The sequence below is a fragment of the Patella vulgata genome, chromosome 4 (assembly GCF_932274485.2).
Source record: "Patella vulgata chromosome 4, xgPatVulg1.2, whole genome shotgun sequence".
Lineage (NCBI taxonomy): Eukaryota > Metazoa > Mollusca > Gastropoda > Patellidae > Patella > Patella vulgata.
Window position 1 is genome coordinate 51,018,650 of NC_065882.2, and position 21,341 is coordinate 51,039,990.

The 21,341-nt window shown below is 32.7% G+C and overlaps 1 protein-coding gene across 1 annotated transcript; it reads right to left on the reverse strand.

Moving 5' to 3' along the window:
- Nucleotides 1-335: 335 nt before the first annotated feature.
- LOC126817932 (uncharacterized) lies at nucleotides 336-19,744 on the reverse strand. The gene is made up of 16 exons (XM_056100457.1): nucleotides 19,673-19,744; nucleotides 18,026-18,299; nucleotides 17,569-17,678; nucleotides 16,371-16,523; nucleotides 15,830-15,932; nucleotides 14,458-14,577; nucleotides 14,062-14,185; nucleotides 12,012-12,083; nucleotides 10,880-11,012; nucleotides 9,823-9,987; nucleotides 9,277-9,467; nucleotides 8,654-8,783; nucleotides 6,775-7,000; nucleotides 6,326-6,486; nucleotides 5,957-6,109; nucleotides 336-5,230 (listed from the first exon to the last, which is right to left on the reverse strand). The coding sequence occupies exons 2-16, from the start codon at nucleotides 18,276-18,278 to the stop codon at nucleotides 2,405-2,407; spliced, it is 4,920 nt and encodes a 1,639-aa protein (XP_055956432.1). The 5' UTR covers nucleotides 18,279-18,299; nucleotides 19,673-19,744; the 3' UTR covers nucleotides 336-2,404.
- Nucleotides 19,745-21,341: the final 1,597 nt, after the last annotated feature.

A 21,341-nucleotide genomic window follows, 5' to 3' on the forward strand; every position in this document is an offset into this window, starting at 1 on the left:
TTCTAGGCACGCAATAATTTCTGGAACAGGAAGTCCTAGAATGTTGAAAATCACCATAGTTCATCCTCTGTCGATCCCAATGCTTCACAATAAATTTGAAAATCAATAGGGTTCATCATCCGACTGAAAACAACAGTCCTAATTCTCCTAGGTTTATGGAAAAGGTGGCACATTCTGCATATAAACACACCACGGGTTTTTGTATACATGTTTGTACTTTTCACACTAGGTTTTATCAGGAACTAGGTTTTTATCAAGTAACTGCACTATGGCACATTAATTTGTTTGGCTTATCGATCATTTAAACAATAAGGACAGAACATAAACAAACTTGAACAATAACAATATATTTAATCATTATAATTATAAATAACACCAGAAAATTAAAACTGATTGTTTGCATTTGGTTAAAGAAGACAAAATATAGAGCATAAAAAAATAGAAATACTAGCTGTAGTATATCCGATCTGACTAAAACACATATCTTATTTCGTTTCGTTTTTTATTGTTGAAAATTTCGTTTTATATAAATCTGTATTTTAAGTTGATTTTATAAAATCATAATTTTGAAGACACATTTTCTGGGGGCTCATCCTCATTTGCATTACCAGTCAATATTTAATTTTTTTCATGACTTAAAGATACATTATGTAAGATTTAGATTACCTGATGGACATTTTTGCTGTAATAGTTCAAAAATAGATAATGCAAAATAAATGTAGTGAAAATTGCATTCAAATTATTTTATTTGGAGCGAATATTTTAGCACTGCACCTATTGTAATGACAGTACTGGTTGTTCGAAACTACTTAAAATCAAACCTATCCGATGTCATCGAGTCTCGAGGCTTGATTATGGTCTTGTCATGTTAAAAAATGTCTAATTAATAGTTTATATAATATTTAAGGCCTAAAGAAAGACCTGCAACAGGCAGATTTAGCTCTCGCATAGTGCATGTTTAATCCACACCAAAATGTACTCCCGATTCCACTAGATTATAAAAAAAAGTCCCATCAAAAAGATTTCAGTGAAAATTATAGATGGTGTTGGCTGCTTTTGACCATATCCTGTTTCAATCGTCTCCAGTGAATGCCCAATTATGACCAATTTTTAATTGATCATATCTTTGTAAATACTTAAAAATACATTATGCAAGAGCTAAATCTGCCTATTGCAGTTCTTTCTCTAGGCTTGAAATGTTATATAAACTATTAATTAGACATTTGAATCTGATCTGCTGCTCAATGCTCATTGATGATTAAATCCAAAAATGGATAATCGAGACGTTTTTTATCCTAACGACTTTAGTAATGATGACCGAGGCTAGGCCTAAAATTCAATTGCTAATATCTTGGTTTAGATTTTTAACATATTGCCTTTACATTATCTAGTTTTTAACTATTATAGTGAGAACCGCTAGCTATTTATCTAATCGTCCACAATGCCCCTTTCACAGAATTTTTGGAATGATATTTGTTTTTCATTTGAACGATTTACCTTCATAATATTGTAGATGGCTTGCTATAATTGTTTAAAAATAGATTATACAAAATCAATATATTGACAATTTTATTCAAATTACTATTCTAAACGAAGTTATGAATGTTTGAAGTTTTGACAAGATTTAGAACAAATATTCTTGATTTGCAAGTACCACTGCTGGTATAATATAAAATCTGGATTATCTATGTTAAAGTTAAAGATACATTATGGGAGATAAGATAAAGAGATGGCAGTTCTCGCTATAATAGTTAAAAACTAGATAGTGTAAAGGTAATTTGCTAAAAATTTCAGTCAAATTGATCCACTATGAGCCGAGAAAGAAGCGGGTGAAATTTTTGCATAGTCTCGGTCATCATTACTAAAATCATTAATATAAACAGCATAGTCTCCGATTATCCACATTTCTTGATTTAATTATCAATAGCCGTTAGCGGCATATAGGAATCTAATCCAGCCAACATCGAAGGCTAGCCTTGACATCAAGAGTTTATTATGGTCTGGATAAGTTAATTAATGTCTAATTGATAATTTAGATAACATTTCAGGCCTAAAGAAAGACTTGTAATAACCAGATTTTGCTCTTGCATAATGCATGTTTAAATTATTAAATGGTGCTGATGTTCTAATCCATTTATTATCTAAGACATCTGAAGGCTTAGAGTTGACTATGGGCTTTTCATGTAAATAATAATCTAAATAATAATTTATATTTGAAGACAGAAAAAAGATCTGCAATAGGCAGATTTATCTCTTGAATAATGCATCTTTAATATTTTACTTATTCAAACAATCAGTTTTAATTCTTAATATTATTTTTATAACAGCTGTTTTACCTTTGTACCAATTTTATTACATGTATGTATTAAATGAATCAAATGATATCCATTATGTAACTTTCACTTTAAAATCCAATAACAAATGTCTTTTTTTTCTTCCTTGCCGAAGGTTTATCTTTTATAACTGGTTTGTGAGTTAACTGAGTTGATGTCATACTTGGGGAAAAGGTTAAATTATCATCAATTAAATTTGACACACTGTCACTCAAATATCGAGATGGTTCTAAAGTCTCATTCCATTCAAAGGGTGAGACATTTCTATTTTTATCAATTTTAGAAAAAGAAGCCTTATCACTTTTTGATGGTGGGTTATTTTTAATTTCATCACTTTCAGAGGGTGAGATATTTTTATTTTTATTAGAAACAGAAGCCTTATCACTTTTAGTTCTACTCTGTTTTGAAGGTAAAATTACGGTCCTTGTCGCCTTTTTAGAATGTGAAAGACTTACATCACTTTTAGATAGAGAAATACTTGTATCACTTTTAGATAGAGAACGACTTTTATCCCTTTTAGACGGAGATACATTTCTATAGCTTTTAGATGGAGAAACACTTCCCTCCCTATTAGATGGCGAAACTCTTCTATAGCTTTCAGATGGAGAAATACTTTTCTCCCTTTTAGATGGAGAAATACTTTTCTCCCTTTTAGATGGAGAATCATTTCTATTACTTTCAGGTGAAGAAACACTTCTACGATTTTTAGATGAAGAAACGTTTCTATCTCTGTTAGATGGAGATCCATTTTTATCAAGTTTGTGTGGAGATGATTTTATGTTACTTCTGGATGGAGAAACACTTCTGTCAACTATTGAAGTTTGAGATATATTATCTGCTGGGGTAGATCTAGTAACATTAATATGCTTATAAGCATCATCAACAGCTGAAGTAGAAAATTGTCCAGACGATCTTTCATCTTGGGATTTAACTGTGCTCATAGTCTGATTGTCTTTCTTAATATCTAATGTATCCTCTAACTCTACTTTCACTGTATCTCCGTGAAGTAGAGTCTCAGAAAATGACTCGGTTTCTGAATGAATCAACTCTAGGCCGGCATAGGCAGTTGGATGAACATCTGTATCATTGACATCATCTGTGGTACTTTTGTCTTTCAATGTTTGATCGAAATCTAAATATCGGCTGGCTGACTGAGAATCACCCTTCTTTCTTTTATCTGAGATAGGATTGTATATTGGACTTGCTGCAAAGGACTGACTGTGTTTACTGATATCAGGAATAGACATGACATCTATTTTATCTTCGGAATCAACAACACTATAAGGACTAGGTGGTATACTGTCATGGAAGGGTAGTTCTTCCATTTCTGTCTTAATGTCTATGTTCAGCTTTGGTTTAAAACCATCTCTTGAGTTTGTACTGCCATGGTCAGAATCAGTCTCCAGTTTTAACGTCAAATTATCCTCTACTTCAGAACTAATAACTGTTGAAGAAGATGGAATTTCACTTGGTGCTGTCTCCTGTACAGCTTTATCATGTTCTTCAACAGTATGAGCTACATCATTTTTATCATCAATTACAAAATCTCTATTGTTTTGGGCATTTGTCTCATTTTCTTTTGAACAGTAACTGATAGGGTTCTGATTCTCAAAAGTATCAATTGCACCTAAAATGTTATTCATAACGACTTCATCAACCATATTATATGTAGAATCCTCCAAGTTATCCTTACTATTTTTCTGCTTTTTCTTGTGTTTACGTTTTTGGGGTATCAAGTGTTCAGACAGATCACTTTCACCTGAATATAAGCTAAAAACACTGCCATCATCTTCAGATGAGAACAGTTCTGTATCTGTTTCCTTTTCATTGGGCTTCTTATGTTTATATTTCTTTTTTTGTTTCCGAACTGCTCTATCGTTTGCAGTAAAAACATTAGAGACCATACTTTGATTGCTTGTGTTACTACTAACTGATATATCACTATCACCAGAACTTTCAGGATCCTTATGTTTCTTTTTCTTCTTCTTTTTGGTTTTAATGCCTGATTCTTCCACCTGTCTTTGGTCATCATCTACTGTTTCTAATGGTTTTGAGTTTTCTATTTCATTGGTTTCAGTGTCCTCAAGTATTTCCAGAGATACAGTACAGTGCTTAAAATTATCAACACTATTATCATTCAGATGGGATTTTTTGGGAATGTTGGATACTTGATTATCTGTTGTCACACTTTCACTTAATTGTTCCATAATTCTAAAATTGTCATCTTGAGTATTCTGCTCAACCACGGTACTCGAAGATGAATTATCTGTGTTATGTCTCCTTCTTTTAGGAGCTGGGGTGGATGGTATCTTAAATCCTTCTATGGACTTTTGGCTTGGTGATACCAAAGTCTTATGAAGTGACTTTCTTTTTGAAGAACTTGTGGGTGTATTTCGGCTCTCTGAACCCGAGGCTTCACTGTCACTCCCTTGCATTTGTTGTAGTCTATTGGATAATATCCGTTTTTTACTTTTTTTAGCAGCTGGAGAAAAATCAAGAGATCTCACCGACATAACATCTGTATGGGATGAAGAACCAGTAGAAGGGTTCATCTGCTGTAACAGAGACAAGTTCTGGGACTCTCTTGCGAGTAGTGTCAGATTTGCACGATTCTTTGAACCCGGTGAGCCGGAAGTTGACATAGTTGTAGTTGACATGCTGACTACACTCTCAGAACCATCAATTTGATTTGGGTCTTCTCCTGTGTACAGAGCAGCCAGTTCTTTTAGAAAATGATCGAGAGCTGATGGGTTTCTGTTGTTTTTAAAATATATTTCATTCAAGTCATGTCCATTACGACGCAGCGTTTTGAAGTGTTCTTTTCTCTTTTTAGCTTTCTTTGCTAATTTTGTTAATTTTTTCTGGTGAGCCAGCTTATACTTCACAGCATTTTTATCCTGAAAAAATAAATATCAAACCATATTGTTTAGAATAGTTATGTCTTTGTTATTTCCTGGTATCGGAAAGTAGGATTAAATATGCAAATTAAACGCCAAAATAAAAAGAAATAGCTTGCCTGATATTTGGACATGATTAGTATTTTTATGGTTAATTATGTTATTTCTTTAAGTAATTTTGATGTGTGAGTGACTTGATAATCGTGATGATCATGTACATACAACTACAACGTCAGCAACTAAACAGACATGGCTATCTAGGCACTCATATAAAAACTGAAACTTTTTATCTCTTTGAAATCATATCACAGAGCTTTAAATAGTTGCTCAGGACTGGGATGTAGGTTTCCAATTGTCTTTCACTCAGAATTAAGCAGTTTTATTTACTAATATATACACGTTTCATTTACGAATTTTTGTGTGATATGTACCGTAAAACACGACATCAATGCATCATGAAATCAATTCAAGCCAAAGGGATGGGGGGGAAACTGTAATTGTGTATTATGGGTGGGTTATTATGAGTCTTATCAATCAATCAATTACTGTTTTGATGAGTGTTATGTTTAACAGCATTGCTGATTTATACAATAACCATTCAAAACTTTATTTTGTTATACATTTTCTTTATCACATTATTTTCTTATTTTACAGCTATTATAAAAAATCTCCTGTTATGAATTCTGTTATTTCATGCTAAATAATTTTTATATGTTGATAACTTACTGCTTCGATTACAAGGTTGGAAATATTTGGTTTATCTTTCCACAAGTTAATTAAAATACTACTATGAGCACTAGTATGTGGTAACTTAGTATATGGTGGAATCTGAGAATCAAACATTTCAAAACCATTACAGGTAATATCTGCTATAGTACCCTGAAAATAAAAACATGTGTAGGGGATATAGGAAAGTATTTCAGATAATGAAAACAAAACTTTAAAGGCTTAGCCCACAGAGCCATTGTCATGGGTAATATTTTCTGAAAAACACAATGATGGTTTACTTATTTGTTCAAAGATTTTAAACGGATCATGTGCTAAGATTTTTAGACATCTTCTTTTAAAATGTTTATGTAATTCTGTTTTAGATACCTCCTTCTCCGATTCATATACAGTCCTAGCAGATGTTAATGGTAAAGAGCATGATGGGCAGGTTTCTTCTGTTTCCTCATCAGAATCATCATCATCACTATCATATGTTTTAGGTAAACATTGTGGACAGAGAACATGACCTGGTTGGGTTTGTTTCAGATCTATAAAACAAATTCATATTTTCTCTCATATGTTTCCCAATATAGTATGAACGTTGTTCCCTTGGTAAAGTTTTCTAGACTGTAAAGCCATCATTTGAATTCAACTTGATGTCTTCAGTCTCATCATAAATAATCATATAATTCTGATTTACTCTTTGAAGTATGGAGCTGTGGTGGCCCAGTGAGTAAGAAGTTCAGATGGAGTCTAACAGTAGGATGTTAAACCCATTTCATTTCATTTCTCTTTCAACTATTGATGTAGATAATATTAACAGTATATTCACTTACCATGATACTTATCCGAGTTATCATAAATAGTCATTTTAAGGATATCTCTTTTATCACAGAACTGTGAAACATGTGATTCTAATGATGACATCCATGTTTTAGCCTTCAGTTTAGCATCATTGGAGAAATTACCGTCAGAATAACCTGGTCCAGCCGAACATGTTAAATCATCTTTACTATAGTTTGAAGAATAAACTTGATAAAATAACTCTCCATGACAGTCCAGCTGAAATATTCATAATATGTTACGACAAAAATGTGGTTTGTAAACTGCCCTTGTTAATTTGCTCAAACCTGTCTCAACATCACTTCCATTTAGTTCTGGTTTGTTTTTTTGTTTTTTTTAAAACACACCCAGTTAATTTGACAAATTTAATCCTTGTATCAAAAACTTACACTTTATTGGGTCTATTTTAATACATATAGTGTTATTATTGTGCAACATTTACTGTGATTGTTGTATTATGGGCTTACATTCGCTGTAAAATAAGTGTTAAAACAATACCATTGGCTTTGGATGAGAGAGAGAAATGGGGTTTAACGTCCACTTGACACAAACTAGGTAATTTCGGGACTAACATGGTTTAATTTTATTTCAATAATGCGCTTGCACGTAGTTGTCTTTAGCAGTGGGAGGAAACCGGAGGACCTGGAGAAAACCCACGAGGTGGCTTTGGAAGATGTTTGATAATTTTTTTCAGATCTTTTTTGAGGGTACTTTACAATTTTGAGGGTACTTTACAATTTACTGAACACTGGGAAAAGTGTAAACAACATACAGTCTAATACAAAAATTACTATTAAAGTGATTTTCTTCAGATCTCGAACTAACAGCATAATAATTGAAAATGTAAAGTTAGGATTTCCTTTAAATTCCAACACAGCAAAACAAACTGACAATACATATTCAAAATACACATGTAGTAAGCAGTAATTTACATGTGATAGCGCTAAACTGATAAAATAAGTTGCCAAATACAATTATATTTGGTAATGTCTGTAACTACCACTACTCTGTCATTCATTTACATTTTTTTTTTGTACTTTGGGGGTCACAGTGGCTAAGTGGGTAGGACACTGGCTTGCTAGCCTGGAGGTCGGGTGTTCGATCCCTGCATTGGCCGAGGAAATTCATCCAGATTTTCTGGCGTGGTTCCCCCTTGTCAGTGATGCAGGACGGAGGGCCTGGCAAGGACAGCAGTCTAGTCGTTCAGATGGGATGAAAAACTGAGGTCCTGTGTACACATTAGCGTGCTTGTAAAAGATCCCTTGACAGTTGGAATTCGATATAAGAGTAAGCCATAGTGCCGCTGTCCGGGCAAAATTTCCCTCATAGCACACTGTATGGCGTATGCATGTTTTCATTAGCCCAGTTCGGAACAGAACAGTAAGGCATTAAACCCCATTTCATTTCATTTCATTACTTTTGTACTTTATATTTTTAAGATCAATATTAACATCAAAGAAGAGAGATGACCTTTGTTTTAATGCAATGATTCTGGGCAGTAAATGACAGTGTGGTAAATAATTTTATCATAATTTCTATCATAATTATATTACTAATATTTTTGGAATAAGATCATCCCATTGTTAATCAATTCAATGACCAATCAGAACATAGCAATTATCCCAAAATAACTTGGTTAATATCTAGTGTTCCAATATGCTGTGCAGACATTTTCTACTTTTAGAAATGTTATTATTATGTCATTACACACTGTATATATTCCACTTAACAAATCATTCTTCATTTCTCTCAAATCAATTAAAGTCTTGTAAGCAGAATCTAATTCTTGTCCTCGAAACAGAAAGCAATTATATAAAAGTTTATGAGAAGAGATGTATATATGAAAGTGTAATTATAGTAGTTATATCTCACCTGTAATGTAAGTAAAGATTGTTTATCTGGTCCTGGTAAAACTGCTATACCACATATAGAGGTATCCAATCTCTTCTCAGATAATAGAGAATAGGTATTTAACATGGGACTATCAAACTGGCATATATCACTGGAAGAAATAGTGTGAACTCTAATATAGATTAATGATGTTTTATGGCATGTCAGTACAAGCAGTTTATATTGCCACAACTATTATATATGATAAAGCATAACAAATTATTACACTGTACTAAAACTTCATTTTTTTTTCTTGCAAATTTTTTTTTTTAAATTGAAAATGTTATAAATAAAATGGTATTTTATAATGTATTTCTCAAGGCTAATTAATATACACACAAATATCTGTACATTTAAATTCATTTTCAAGGCTATTCGAAGTTATGAAGTCTCAAAGTACATTGATTTAAAAAACATGAATTTGTAGAAATCCAAAAATTCACAATAAATTGCATTGAATATTCGAATAGTGAAATAATGTTCAGTGTGGTTACTATTCAATGGCAGGAAATGTTTTAAAATGTTTGTACATTCAGTCATAAAATACATTATAATTGACTAAAATTTTGATCAACCCTAAAATAAAATGGAAATTGATAAGACACCTTATTTTTGAGAGCCTCCATGGTGTTTGTGTAGCGTAGACTGGATCATTCGATGTTTGTTGAAACTGATAACAACACGTTTCAGCAGGATATTGTGAAGCTAATAATATTAATGAACTATTATAATTTTCTTGTTGATAGACAGACATTAAGGCAGGAGTTTTCAATAATACATGATTCCAATACATAACCTAAAATTACAAATAAACTATACTGTATACAACATAAAGCTTATTAAATTGAATATCAATAGATAAATGAAAGAGTTTTAAGTGCAATATCTATAGAGAAATGGAAATAATTAGAGAATCATTATCCATGCATTGTCCCCAATCCATTTATTGTTTATAAGAACACATAACCACAGTTTATCACTCAGCCAAACAAAAAGATATGATAAATCTTCATCAAATCATCAGATCTAAAGTCTGCTTCTCTTAAAAGTCTATAAATCGTCATCAATTTATAATAAAGTACTTATAAAATAGGTATGGACTGCGCCATAGAGACTAATAACTCATACGAGATGTAAATATTCCAACTTACACTATGTCCAGGAAATCTTTGATCTACTAGAAGTAGAGAATAGTCTGTAGCTATTATATGATAATATGGATTTGTGGGATGTCCTTGCATAGCTGATATTCTCTCAGAGTTCACTAAAATCTTATTAGGTAAAGCAAACAGGTCTATACTTGATTCACATCTGGTCTGAAAAACAAATTAACATCTACTAAACCAATTCAAATTAATGTCTCTGATCTTCATTTGAAGAACTTTTTATCCCTTACAAACTACAATATTGTTGAACCTCTAAAAGGAATATCAGTTCAAAAATGGTTCAATTTCACTCAATATTTACTCGTACAGAGATATGATAAATTAAAATTCAGCATCCTCTGCTGGCGATATGGTCAATGCAAACCAACGCCACCTATAATCTTCTCTAACATACAATATTGTTGAACCTCTAAAAGGAATATCAGTTCAAAAATGGTTCAATTTCACTCAATATTTACTCGTACAGAGATATGATAAATTAAAATTCAGCATCCTCTGCTGGCGATATGGTCATTGCAAACCAACGCCACCTATAATCTTCTCTAACATAATTTCATAGACGTCTTTTGCATCAAAGTGACTAATATTTTCATTTGTTCTCTTTTTTAAATGCTAAATAATCAAATTGAGTAAATTTTAGAGTGGATTAAGCCATGAAAAAATAGTTTTGTATGAAAAATGCAGAACATGATCAGTGGCATTAAACAATGACATTTCAGCACTATTATTGGGCGAAACACTGTGTGTAATAGATGGGACTGCTAAAAGCTGACTTAAAGATGTATCCTTAGTTTGGTAATTCCAATTAAACTGCCATTAATACACAAGTTTAAAATATGTGATGTCATCATATCTAACACTAAGAAATGTTTGTATCCAGCCAGAGCTGTTTCTATTGGAATTTTTCGTCAATAAACCAGATCTGATGATCAAAGCATATAGGTTCTCAGTGACTGACAAGCATATTTCTCTGCCTAACACTGACTAGCAAAAATTGCCATAATTAATCATAGTTTGCAATAAGAATATGGTGATACTTTACCCGTCTATCAAACATCTCTACTACAGTTCTATCTGCAACAACTAATTCTTGTGGACATGCTCCATAATGTACTTGTCTCCATTTATCATTAGAGTGAAATCTGCTAGCTTTGTTTAATATCACAGCATTTAAACTAAAAAATTTGAAATATAAAATTGATCAAAATATTAAATCTAATGATACACAGGATAATGTGTACCTTGTATAATGAGATTAATATGTCATACAAAGTGGGTTTATTCTGTTATTTTGAACACCAGATACCACTTGTTGTAAAGGGTATTTTCTCTAATCTAAGTATACTCTTAATAACTACCTCTTGTGTCCTTAAGGGAAATTGTTCATCTATTTCTAAGTATTTGCTTATGCTTAACCTGCTTAACCCTTAAAACTACCTCTGATGTACTTAAAGGATATGGTTCATCTATTTCTACATTCTAACTATTGGAATACTTAATTCAATAGACAGCTCTGTTAACAGGTTACACTAAACTAAAGATTACAGTCAAGACGTCATTGGCTGAACCAGAGTAAGCCATTGTCAATTGGAGAGAAAAAAACATAACTAACTGTTAATTTTAACATACAAATTAAAATAAATTTCACTATAAGTTAGTAAAAAAATGGCACTGTTTTTAAGCTTGGGGATACCATATTGGAAGATCAAAGAGTACAGTTATTGATGAAGTCAGTAACACACTCCTTCATTACACAGTGAAACATGATTTTACAAAACTTGTACTGCTGAATTTGTTGACAATTATTTTAGAGCAAGGATGAACATCTTTTCTGCTGGTAGATGTATTAGGGCATCTGACAAGCCCCTGTCTATGGCCTTTTTTACCAGATATACAATCAAAAAACTCTGAATATTGATAGGGTTACTCCTTAGTCTTAAATATATATTTAAAAAAAATTCATTCTACTCCAATGAGCGAAAGTTTAAAATATTCTATCAAGAACTTGGACCTATATTGCAATCAAAACACTGTGGTAACAATATGCATCCACATCAACTATAGGTGTATAAAAATGAATTGAAAAACATCTGGTTTTAATCAGATTGGGAAACAATCAGTATCATAATTTTGTTTTGTTAATACAGTTGAATAAAACAGTAAACTCAACTTACCCTTTGCCAACTCTCCATATATGTACAGTACCAGAATCTGTTGCTATCAGACTTTCACCTGCTATATATGGGCTATATTGAAACAGACAAGGATGAGTTCACATTATAAGTACAAATACATTCCTTACGTTTCAAATTCTAATGTTTCACCTAACAATTTTCATAGCCAATTTTTAAACAGGCTCCAGTCACAGAACACTTGATTAAGATACATTATAATGATATTAATGTAGTACAGTTATTATTATTTTAGTATCGGTGAGTGTTTATTTGGAGTTAAAGGATAAATCCCAGTTATATTTCAGTAAATAAAACTGGTTAATTCTGTGTTGAAGGCTCTTAGAACACTTTATTTTAGTCCAAAGGAATTATCAGAAGCAACGTTTTTGAAGATATTCTGGTACCGACATACAATTATCAGATAGAGTTGGAAACAAGGCTCTTGAATAGCAATCATTTTGTGTCTGACTTTAATTCAGACGTGTGCAATGAAAACTTCCCACTTCATTTTTGTATTTTCTTGATTTTCAGCCAGTAATAGAAATGTGCAGGATATTGCTCCATTCTAATTACCTCATGTGAACATTACAAATGGTACTGAATAGTCACATTGATCAGGCCACACAATAAAAGATAGGTTGCCAGGCAACGAAACATACGCCCACAACAGCTAAATCGTCCGGGCAGTCAACAAGAGTTGTTGCATATTTTTACTTTTTTCGGTAATGAAACATTTATAATACACTAAAATCTGATTAAGAGCAAGAACTCATGAAGTAATTATTAGAATTTGTTTGTTTGTATAAAGTTCTGCCCCATGCTAACGTTTTGTATACAAAACTTTTAATATCATGGATTTAGCTGTTCAAGACATAAAAATCCGTTGAAAATCAATATACTTGTTCGTCGCAAGATCTTAAACTCTGTGTATCAATCTGAAATCAATCGGATGATAAATTTAGCCTTTAGAGTGTCACAAAGTGATCAAGGGCCATAACTTTGGCAGTAATTATCGGAAATCATTCAAAATCAATAGGATTCTTTGTCTCATGACCCTAAACACTGTGTATAAATGTAAAGTCAATCGGATATTAACTTTGGCCTTTAGAGCGTCCACAAGATTTTTTTAAGTGATCAAGGGCCATAACTCTGGCAGTAATAATCGGAAATCATTGAAAATCAATAGGATTCTTTGTCTCATGACCTTACACACTGTGTATAAATTTAAAGTCAACCGGATATTAACTTCGGCCTATAGAGCGTCCACAAGATTTTTTAAAGTGATCAAGGGCCATAACTCTGGCAATAATTATCGGAAATCGCTGAAAATCAATAGGCTTCTTCGTCTCAAGACCTTAAACACTGTGTATAAATTTAAAGTCAATCAGATATTACCTTTGGCCTCTAGAGCGTCCACAAGCAATTGTGGACGCCGGACCGCCAACAATATACGACCACATTTCAATGTGGGTGTATATAAATTGGAGGAAAGTGCTCTAAAGAGCTACTTTTTTTGTGATCATTTTGATACAGTTTAACATTATGAGTAGAAATTTTTAACATTTTCTTATATGATTTACTTAAACGATCTTTATTTCTGAACCTGAAAGTATTGACTACTTATAAAAAAGTGTTATATTTGTACCAGTATTTCACTTAAAAGACTGAAACTACTGATTACTAAAAACTGTCCAAGTCATATTGATAGCTACCAGATGTGGGAACTCGACTCGGAGTCAGCAGGAATCGTGACCACTCGCGACTTAGCTAAGGACTCAAGTCATGATGAGGGAATCAACATAACTGTAACTTGTCTTTTTCGCCATGAATTGCTGACTCATTTGATGAACTGTAGACTTGAATGGAACTTGGGCTTTGTGAAGACTTGGGATTCGCATGGACACTCAAGTTAGCAACTTTGGACTTGACAGACTCACTATGACGGAAGTTGCGACTTGTTCGCAACTCTTGCTGTAACAGCTATTCATATGACTTGAGCAGTTTGAAATGCACTAGTTTCGGGCATACTTAACTAAAAAACATTATTTACCTTAAACATATAGATGTTGGTTTTTCACCAACAGTTTCAATAGTATTCAAAGTGTTACTAAAATCTGCATGATGAAATGTTAACAGATGACATTTATTTTCATCACAGCGTAAAGCACAATAACCTAGAATAGATAGATATAAAACTAGAGTCTTGTATTTCAATAAACTTTTGATATTGTTTATAAAATATTATTACAATAATTCAAACTTCAAACGAGGGTATGCTTAGTAAAATATGCTGATTTAAAAAGTTTAGGTAAACAGCAAAAATCTATAAATAATATTTTAAACAATGAACATGTATCAGTACATAAGTTCATAACACAAACAATAGCATGTTTATGACATAGACAACTAAATACACTATAAAGTTATATTTAATGTTTTATATTACCTGTATCTCTGATGACAGTAGAACCAACTTCATATATACTACTACCTATGTCAATCTCTATTTCTTCGTCATAATGATAAAATGAGCTATCAGTTTCATCAGGAGTTATATGTCTAATACCTAATATTGGTTAAGGATAATATCCATGTCTGATAACCGTTTGTTAAACTTCACAAATTGTTTATGTGACAAATGATTAAAAAGTGAAATCATTTCTTTCTAATTTAAAAAGGCATTATGTAAGATTTAGAAAAAGAGCTGACAGTTCTCGCTATAATTGTTTAAAAACAGATAATGAAAAGGGAATATGTTGAAAGTTTCAGTCAAATTACTTCATTCTGAGCCGAGTTATTATCATTAGAAGAACAGTGTTGTCTCGATCATCCATTTTTAAATTAAATCATTAACTCTCAATCATATTTAAATCTGTTGAAAATCTTGAGGATCTGATGGCATCGAGAGTTGATTATGGTCTTGGCAAGTTAATAAATGTCTAATTAATAATCTATTTAAGATTTAAGGCCTAAAGAAAGGCCTGCATATTTAGCTCTTGAAAAATGCCTCTTAAAGTACTGGATAAAACCTAGTCTAATACTGTGATGGGGGTGTAAGACTACTATTTCTCTTCCCATTTTAAAACCATGATTGTCTTGGCCTATACATGTAACATTTTTTTAACATTCCAATGTACAAAGAGCCCAACATGTCACAATCATCTGATAAAAATACTGAACAGGATTGATTACTTCATTCGTTTTCTATATGCTGTGACGTCATTTCAGTACGTGGTTTCCCTAATTCATGTCTGATTTTTCTGCCTCAGTCAAAATAGATCAAATATTCAACAAGACTTGCTAAGCAAACGTGGGGAAAAGGGCAAAAAGAGAAAATTGCTATAGACAGATTAACTATAAATATATTTGTATATCACAAAAACAAGCAAAACAATTACTAATTTTGAACACATAAAAAGAATTTACTATAATGTTTTTCACATATTATTCAAATGGCCGAATGGTTAGCACGTGCACGCTGTATCATAAGGTCTGTCATTGAGTCAACTGGCGGGGTTTCAATTCCCCAGGTGTACGTGACAAGGCGTAGGGTGGCCTGTCCAATCTCATGGGTTTTCTCCGGGTCCTCCGGTTTCCTCCCACTGCTCAAGACCCCTACACATAAGCGAATTATTGAAATAAAATTGAACCATGTGTTAGTCTCGAAATGACCTAGTTTGTGTCAGTGAGGTTAAACCCCCCATCTCTCTCTCTCTCATTCAATAATCATCTGCCAAAGCAAAATGATGTGTCAAGGGGGATAACTCCTATGCAAGAGTAAAAATTAATTGTGTAAATTTTTAATGCTTGAAGGATACTAAGTTTACTGAAAATCTTTCCCGAAGGAAAACATACAGCATTTTTGCCATATTCTGTTTTGAAAGATGTTAAACAGCCACCCACATAATCACTGTTATAAGTCTACAATCAACATAGATATAAGTAAAATAGACACAAGCATTTTGAATATTCCAATGGTGGGTAACAATAGATTTGATTTGTTGTTATTTGATGTATTTACATTGGAAAGTGTTCAATTTAGATTATAGGCAAAATCTGAGGCAAATTTATCAATCACTATGTTTTAAGTTTCAATTAAATAGTCATATATTTAAGTAATTTGGATAGAGTCAATGAACACTTGTGTAAAACACTATACTCTGAGTAAGATGGTGTGGTGTTTGGATTTTTTACAGTTTAATGAATCTAAGTCTAAGTTGATTAAAAATACTGTTTAAAAGTACTGTTTAAAATTATTTTCTTGATGAGACAGAATTCCTCTTTAAATGACAAAATAAATGATAAATTTCTACAATCAATAATGGCCAGTTTATCAGTTAATTAATGTGTTTATATTACCTCTATGTTTGCTGTAAGTAAATGCTGAAAATCATATATATACTTTCTAAGACTTGGTGTAGCCATTTTGTGTAATGTTGCACGTATATTACAATCTCCATTCTTTAAATCTTCAATAACTCTTTTTAATGGTTTTAAATGATTATATGGTATCTGTAAATTAACAATAATATTTAATTCATCACATACATGAATTTGATTATCAATATAATAAATGTATATAATTTGACTCTTTCTTCTTTAAAGCTGGTATAACTTAATCTGTTTTTCTATCAAGGCACTTGCACACAAACATGGAGGTTTCAGTTTCAATTTCGGTGTTGGCCAAGAACGTTCCATGGGATTTTCCAGCCTGGTTCCGCCATGTCAGTCTCAGAAACAAAAGGCCAGAGAAAGGATCAGTGTCTGGGTCTCATGTACACGTTGGTATGCTCATATAAGAAAACTTGGGGAAGCTCCTTTGGATTTTCTAGCCTGGTTTCCCCTTGTTATTGGTGCAGGAAAGAAGGTCGGACAAGGAACAGTTTCTAGTCGTTTGGATGGGATGAAAATCTGAGGTCTCGTGTATACGCTGGCGTTCTAGTAATAAAAACCTTTGACAGTTGTAATGAATTAGACAAAATATAGGCAGAAACACAGCTGTCCGGCAAATATTCACACATAACACATTGTATGGTGTATGCCTGTCTTCATTAGCCTTGTTGATGCATTTTATTTCAGCTTTTTCTATCATATAAAGAAAAGTTGTGTAATTGAAGTGCTTATCTTGTTATTAGTAAAAATAATTTGAAATAATTTTTCAACTGCTCCTGTCTCTTATGCCTACAGATTTATTTCACATGGGGATATATGAACAATTTTTAATTTGTTTAAATTAATTAATAGCTCTACATTTGTTATTTGAGAGGTTAGATTGTAACAAAGTGTGATTTTATGGCCTGCTATTCCATTAATCTAAATGTACATGTATATGCATGTGATCTGCATTGAGTGAACCCTATCCAAACTCTCTACATGTATCTGCATGTGATCTGTCACTCTATGCGATGTAACTGCTGTTTAATATATCTATTTGCATGTGATCCGTGTGACGTATACCCTATCCAGACTCTCTATTTTGCATGAGATCCAGATAGGAATGTGTCAGATAGGAATGAATAAATTGCAAGGTTTGTGCTGTTGAAAGTAACTGGCTTACCTTTGATAACCAGGCACCACGTATTTTGTTCACATAATAACAAAAGCTTCTGGCTTTTTTTATGTCTGATAGATTATCACCCATTACTTTATCAACAAATGGATAATCAACTGAAACATACACATGATATATAATAAACAAATATTGCACAAATATATCAATCCTTTATTAATTTGAAAATATTTAAATTGATATTTGTACATGTAAATACACAAACTGAAGTATAAATTATTTTATCTTTAATTAAAAAATTAACACATCATATCATTCAGATGTAAATAAATGATTCTAGATAAAAAAAAAATCTGAACTGACCAATCACGGACTAATAACAGACATTACATAAACTTTCCTTTAAGTTCACATGTAATAATGAATAATGATTTTAAAAAAAATCAAATAAATTAATGTAATATCTTTCAATAATATTTTATAAGACTAAAAATATGCATCATACCTTTGAGAGCAGTGTCAGCCATCGGAAGAGTAGGATTCTTGGCATACAGATCATTTTGTTGAAAATATTGTTTTTGGCTTAGAGGTGCTCTTCCAGAAGTGCTGTATAAATATACATTTGATGGGTTACCATAATCAATGAACAATTCTCTTTTAATCGAATTGGGTTTAGCCAAGGGTTTAGGAAAATACACATCCTGAGATTCAAATGATGCAGACTGATCGTCTCGATTCCAATAATTTTCATCTGTCATCTTCTCTATCAATCACAATAACTGCAAGAGTATAACACAGCTTTGTGAAAAGAAAAATTAAGCAAAGACTGATTATATGCTCTAGTACAATAAATTTACAGAAAAAAAATTTATCTGACTGATTTACTGCCATGTAAATCATGGCATCATATTTTTCAATATATGTTATTAAAAACATGTTTGGTCACCAATGTTCCACTAAGTGAACACTCTACTGTGTGTTAAGATATGACAACATATATACATGTAAGTCAATGCTCTTTAACGATACATTGTTCAAGAGCTACATGTAAATTCGCTTATCGCAAGTCTTTCTTTAGGCCTTAAAATGTTATACATATTATCAATCAGACATTTACTATAATAACATGACAAGACCATAATCAACTCTCAATGCCATCGGATACTTGAGATTTGAACGGTTCGGCCATTGAATGATTTAATTTAAAAATGGAGAAGTGAGGCTAAGACTGGAATATACCAGTACCGTGGTTACGATAATAAACATCTTGTCAAAACTACAAACAGTAATAACTTTGCTCAGAATAAAGTACATGAAATTTGAATGGAATTTTCAAGCTATTCATTTTGCATTATCTATTTTTGAACTGTTTATAGCAAGAATGGCCAGCTCTTTATCTAAATCTTACATAATGTATCTTTCACATGTGGTCTAGTAATATAGCCTACATGTAGTAGCCTAAATGAAAGTGAACGACATCACACAAATCAATCAAATAGAAATAGTCTAGAAATGATAAAAAGTGTTTGAATTTTGAATATTAATCACTCCACAGAATATTCCAAAAAAAGGTATGGACCCAGATATGGCATAAACTTAACATTGACAGTTGGAATTTGACAAAGACTACTCAGTCTAGGTGGCATATGCCAATCATCGAGTTCAAATGATATCACATGATAAAGAGTGTAGGCCCAACGCTTATTCTATTCATGTTCTTTTCTTCCAACAAAAGAATGATGATATAAGTATAAGCAAAATCAGATATATAGGCCTGCGTGTATTGTAAATTGTAAGCAAATTGAAGCTGTCGCCGGGATGCCCTGATCAATTGCTTTTCTCAGGGCTCTACATGTATGTACAGGCCTACTGTCAGCAGGTTATTGAAATGATTTATTGAACCAAGTGAGCACCTAGTGACTGATTACATGGGTCCCTAGTTGGCCTGTGCCTTAATCCGGCCCTGGCCATGGGCAATGTCCTACCGTTGGGGACCTGTAGTAAATATTAGGTTATCTCCCTTTGGCCTTGTCAACTCACTCGACCATTCAATCAATTTTTAAGACAATTATAGATAAATTCAAAGGATAACAATCCATCTAACTTTTCAGAACTGATAACATATATCGTTATTTGATAACAATAACCGTACTTGTTTACATTAGATACACTTAATAAACTTGAAAGTAAATCATTCTCTGGTTTCCCAGACTTTACATTTTCATGGGCGCCGCCATTTTTGTGGATATATTATTATTTTAACAGAAGTCTGTTATATTTGGAATATTTGTGCGCACTAATTATGTCATTATAACTACAGGAATATTGGCACTAGAAGAGAAAATACAGTTTAGGATGTATTGTAGTTGTTCAGAGTAACTTATTGGAGATATGAAGAATCAAAATCACCCATAATAACAGATGCTCCCTCTCTTTCTGGTGGAGTCGGGTGCAGAGATACTGTGTTGCCACACTAAAACGTTCTTTTGAATATAATAAACATGTACTTTACGTAAGGTCGGTAGGCCACTGTGACTACTCATTTAGAATTACTAAATATATTTACTGCACCAACAGAAGAATGAAAGTTAAAATAAAGAGTATGTCAAATTCATTCAAGAATATGCCTCATTATGTAATGAATGATTACTTTTACAGAAATACTTTTAGACTAGAGTCTAGATCTAGTAAGATCTATTTATCATTTGCCGGAAAAGTGATCATTGAGCCTCAAAACGATAATTATATTTCAAATAAGTAAATCTATATCGAGGATCAGTTGTAAAATCAAAGGTTCAATTTCATTCCCATAGGTTGGACCTTAGTTTTTACAACCCGTCTCTTAATTATCCCGGTTGGTGCAGAAAAGTAGGACGTTAAACCCCATTATTTATTCAGTCCTTTCTTTACAAATCCCTCAGACCCTCACTTGGTTCCAAGACTAACTAGAAGAGCTTTTTGGGGAGAGTGATTTTTGACTTGTGTAATTCGAGGATAGCTCTTTTTCAGCTCACCAGCCAAATATAGAAAAGAATGACTGTAATTTCAGTATGAAAAATGATTTAATTCTACATAGTTTGTATGTGCCCCAGCATCTATTAGTTTCGTTCTAAAGACTTGTCTATCATCAGTAATATGGATGGCATTGTAGAAAAGCCTTCAGTTCAAAACTATATACCGGTATTGTATTGCTTTAATACGATACTTGTAATATTTCAGTAATGTATAGTGTTGTTCATCAAGACACTTTCTGTTTCGATACATGTGAATGTATGTTAAGTGTCTTGTTAATGCAAGGGGATCATGATGGCTACATGTTAGTGGGTAAGACACTGGCTCGCTAGTCTGGAGGTCGTGTGTTCCATCCCTGCATTGGCTGAGAAAGTTCATCCAGATTTTCTGGTGTGGTTTCCCTTGTCAGTAATGCAGGATGGAGGACCTGACAAGAACAGCTGTCTAGTCCTTCGGATGGGACAAAAAACCCTGAGGTCCCGTGTACACATTGGAGTGCACGTAAAAAATCCCTTGACAGTTGGAATTTGATATAAGAGAAGGCCATAGTGCCGCTGTCTGGGCAAAATTCCCTCATAGCACACTGTATGGTGTATGCCCATCTTCATTAGCCCAGTTCGGGGGAGAACAGTAGGACGTTAAACCCCATTTCATTTCATTTCATTTGTTAATGCAAAGCCATTATCAATTTTGCTTAAATATTTTTCACACCTGCAAGTAAGGTTCTTCCCTTCACATAAACCCTGACTGTCAGTATGTTTTATTTATCATTTCATGTTACTGGACCAATTCAACTTTCATAATATTTC

Coding starts and splice junctions, on each gene's coding strand:
- LOC126817932 (XM_056100457.1), bottom strand. CDS start 18,278: ATGACAGATGAAAATTATTGGAATCGAGACGATCAGTCTGCATCATTT. Junction 9,988..10,879: donor TAGAGATGTTTGATAGACGG/GTAAAGTATCAC, acceptor TTTGTTTTTCAG/ACCAGATGTGAATCAAGTAT. Junction 9,468..9,822: donor AAAGATTTCCTGGACATAGT/GTAAGTTGGAAT, acceptor TTGTAATTTTAG/GTTATGTATTGGAATCATGT.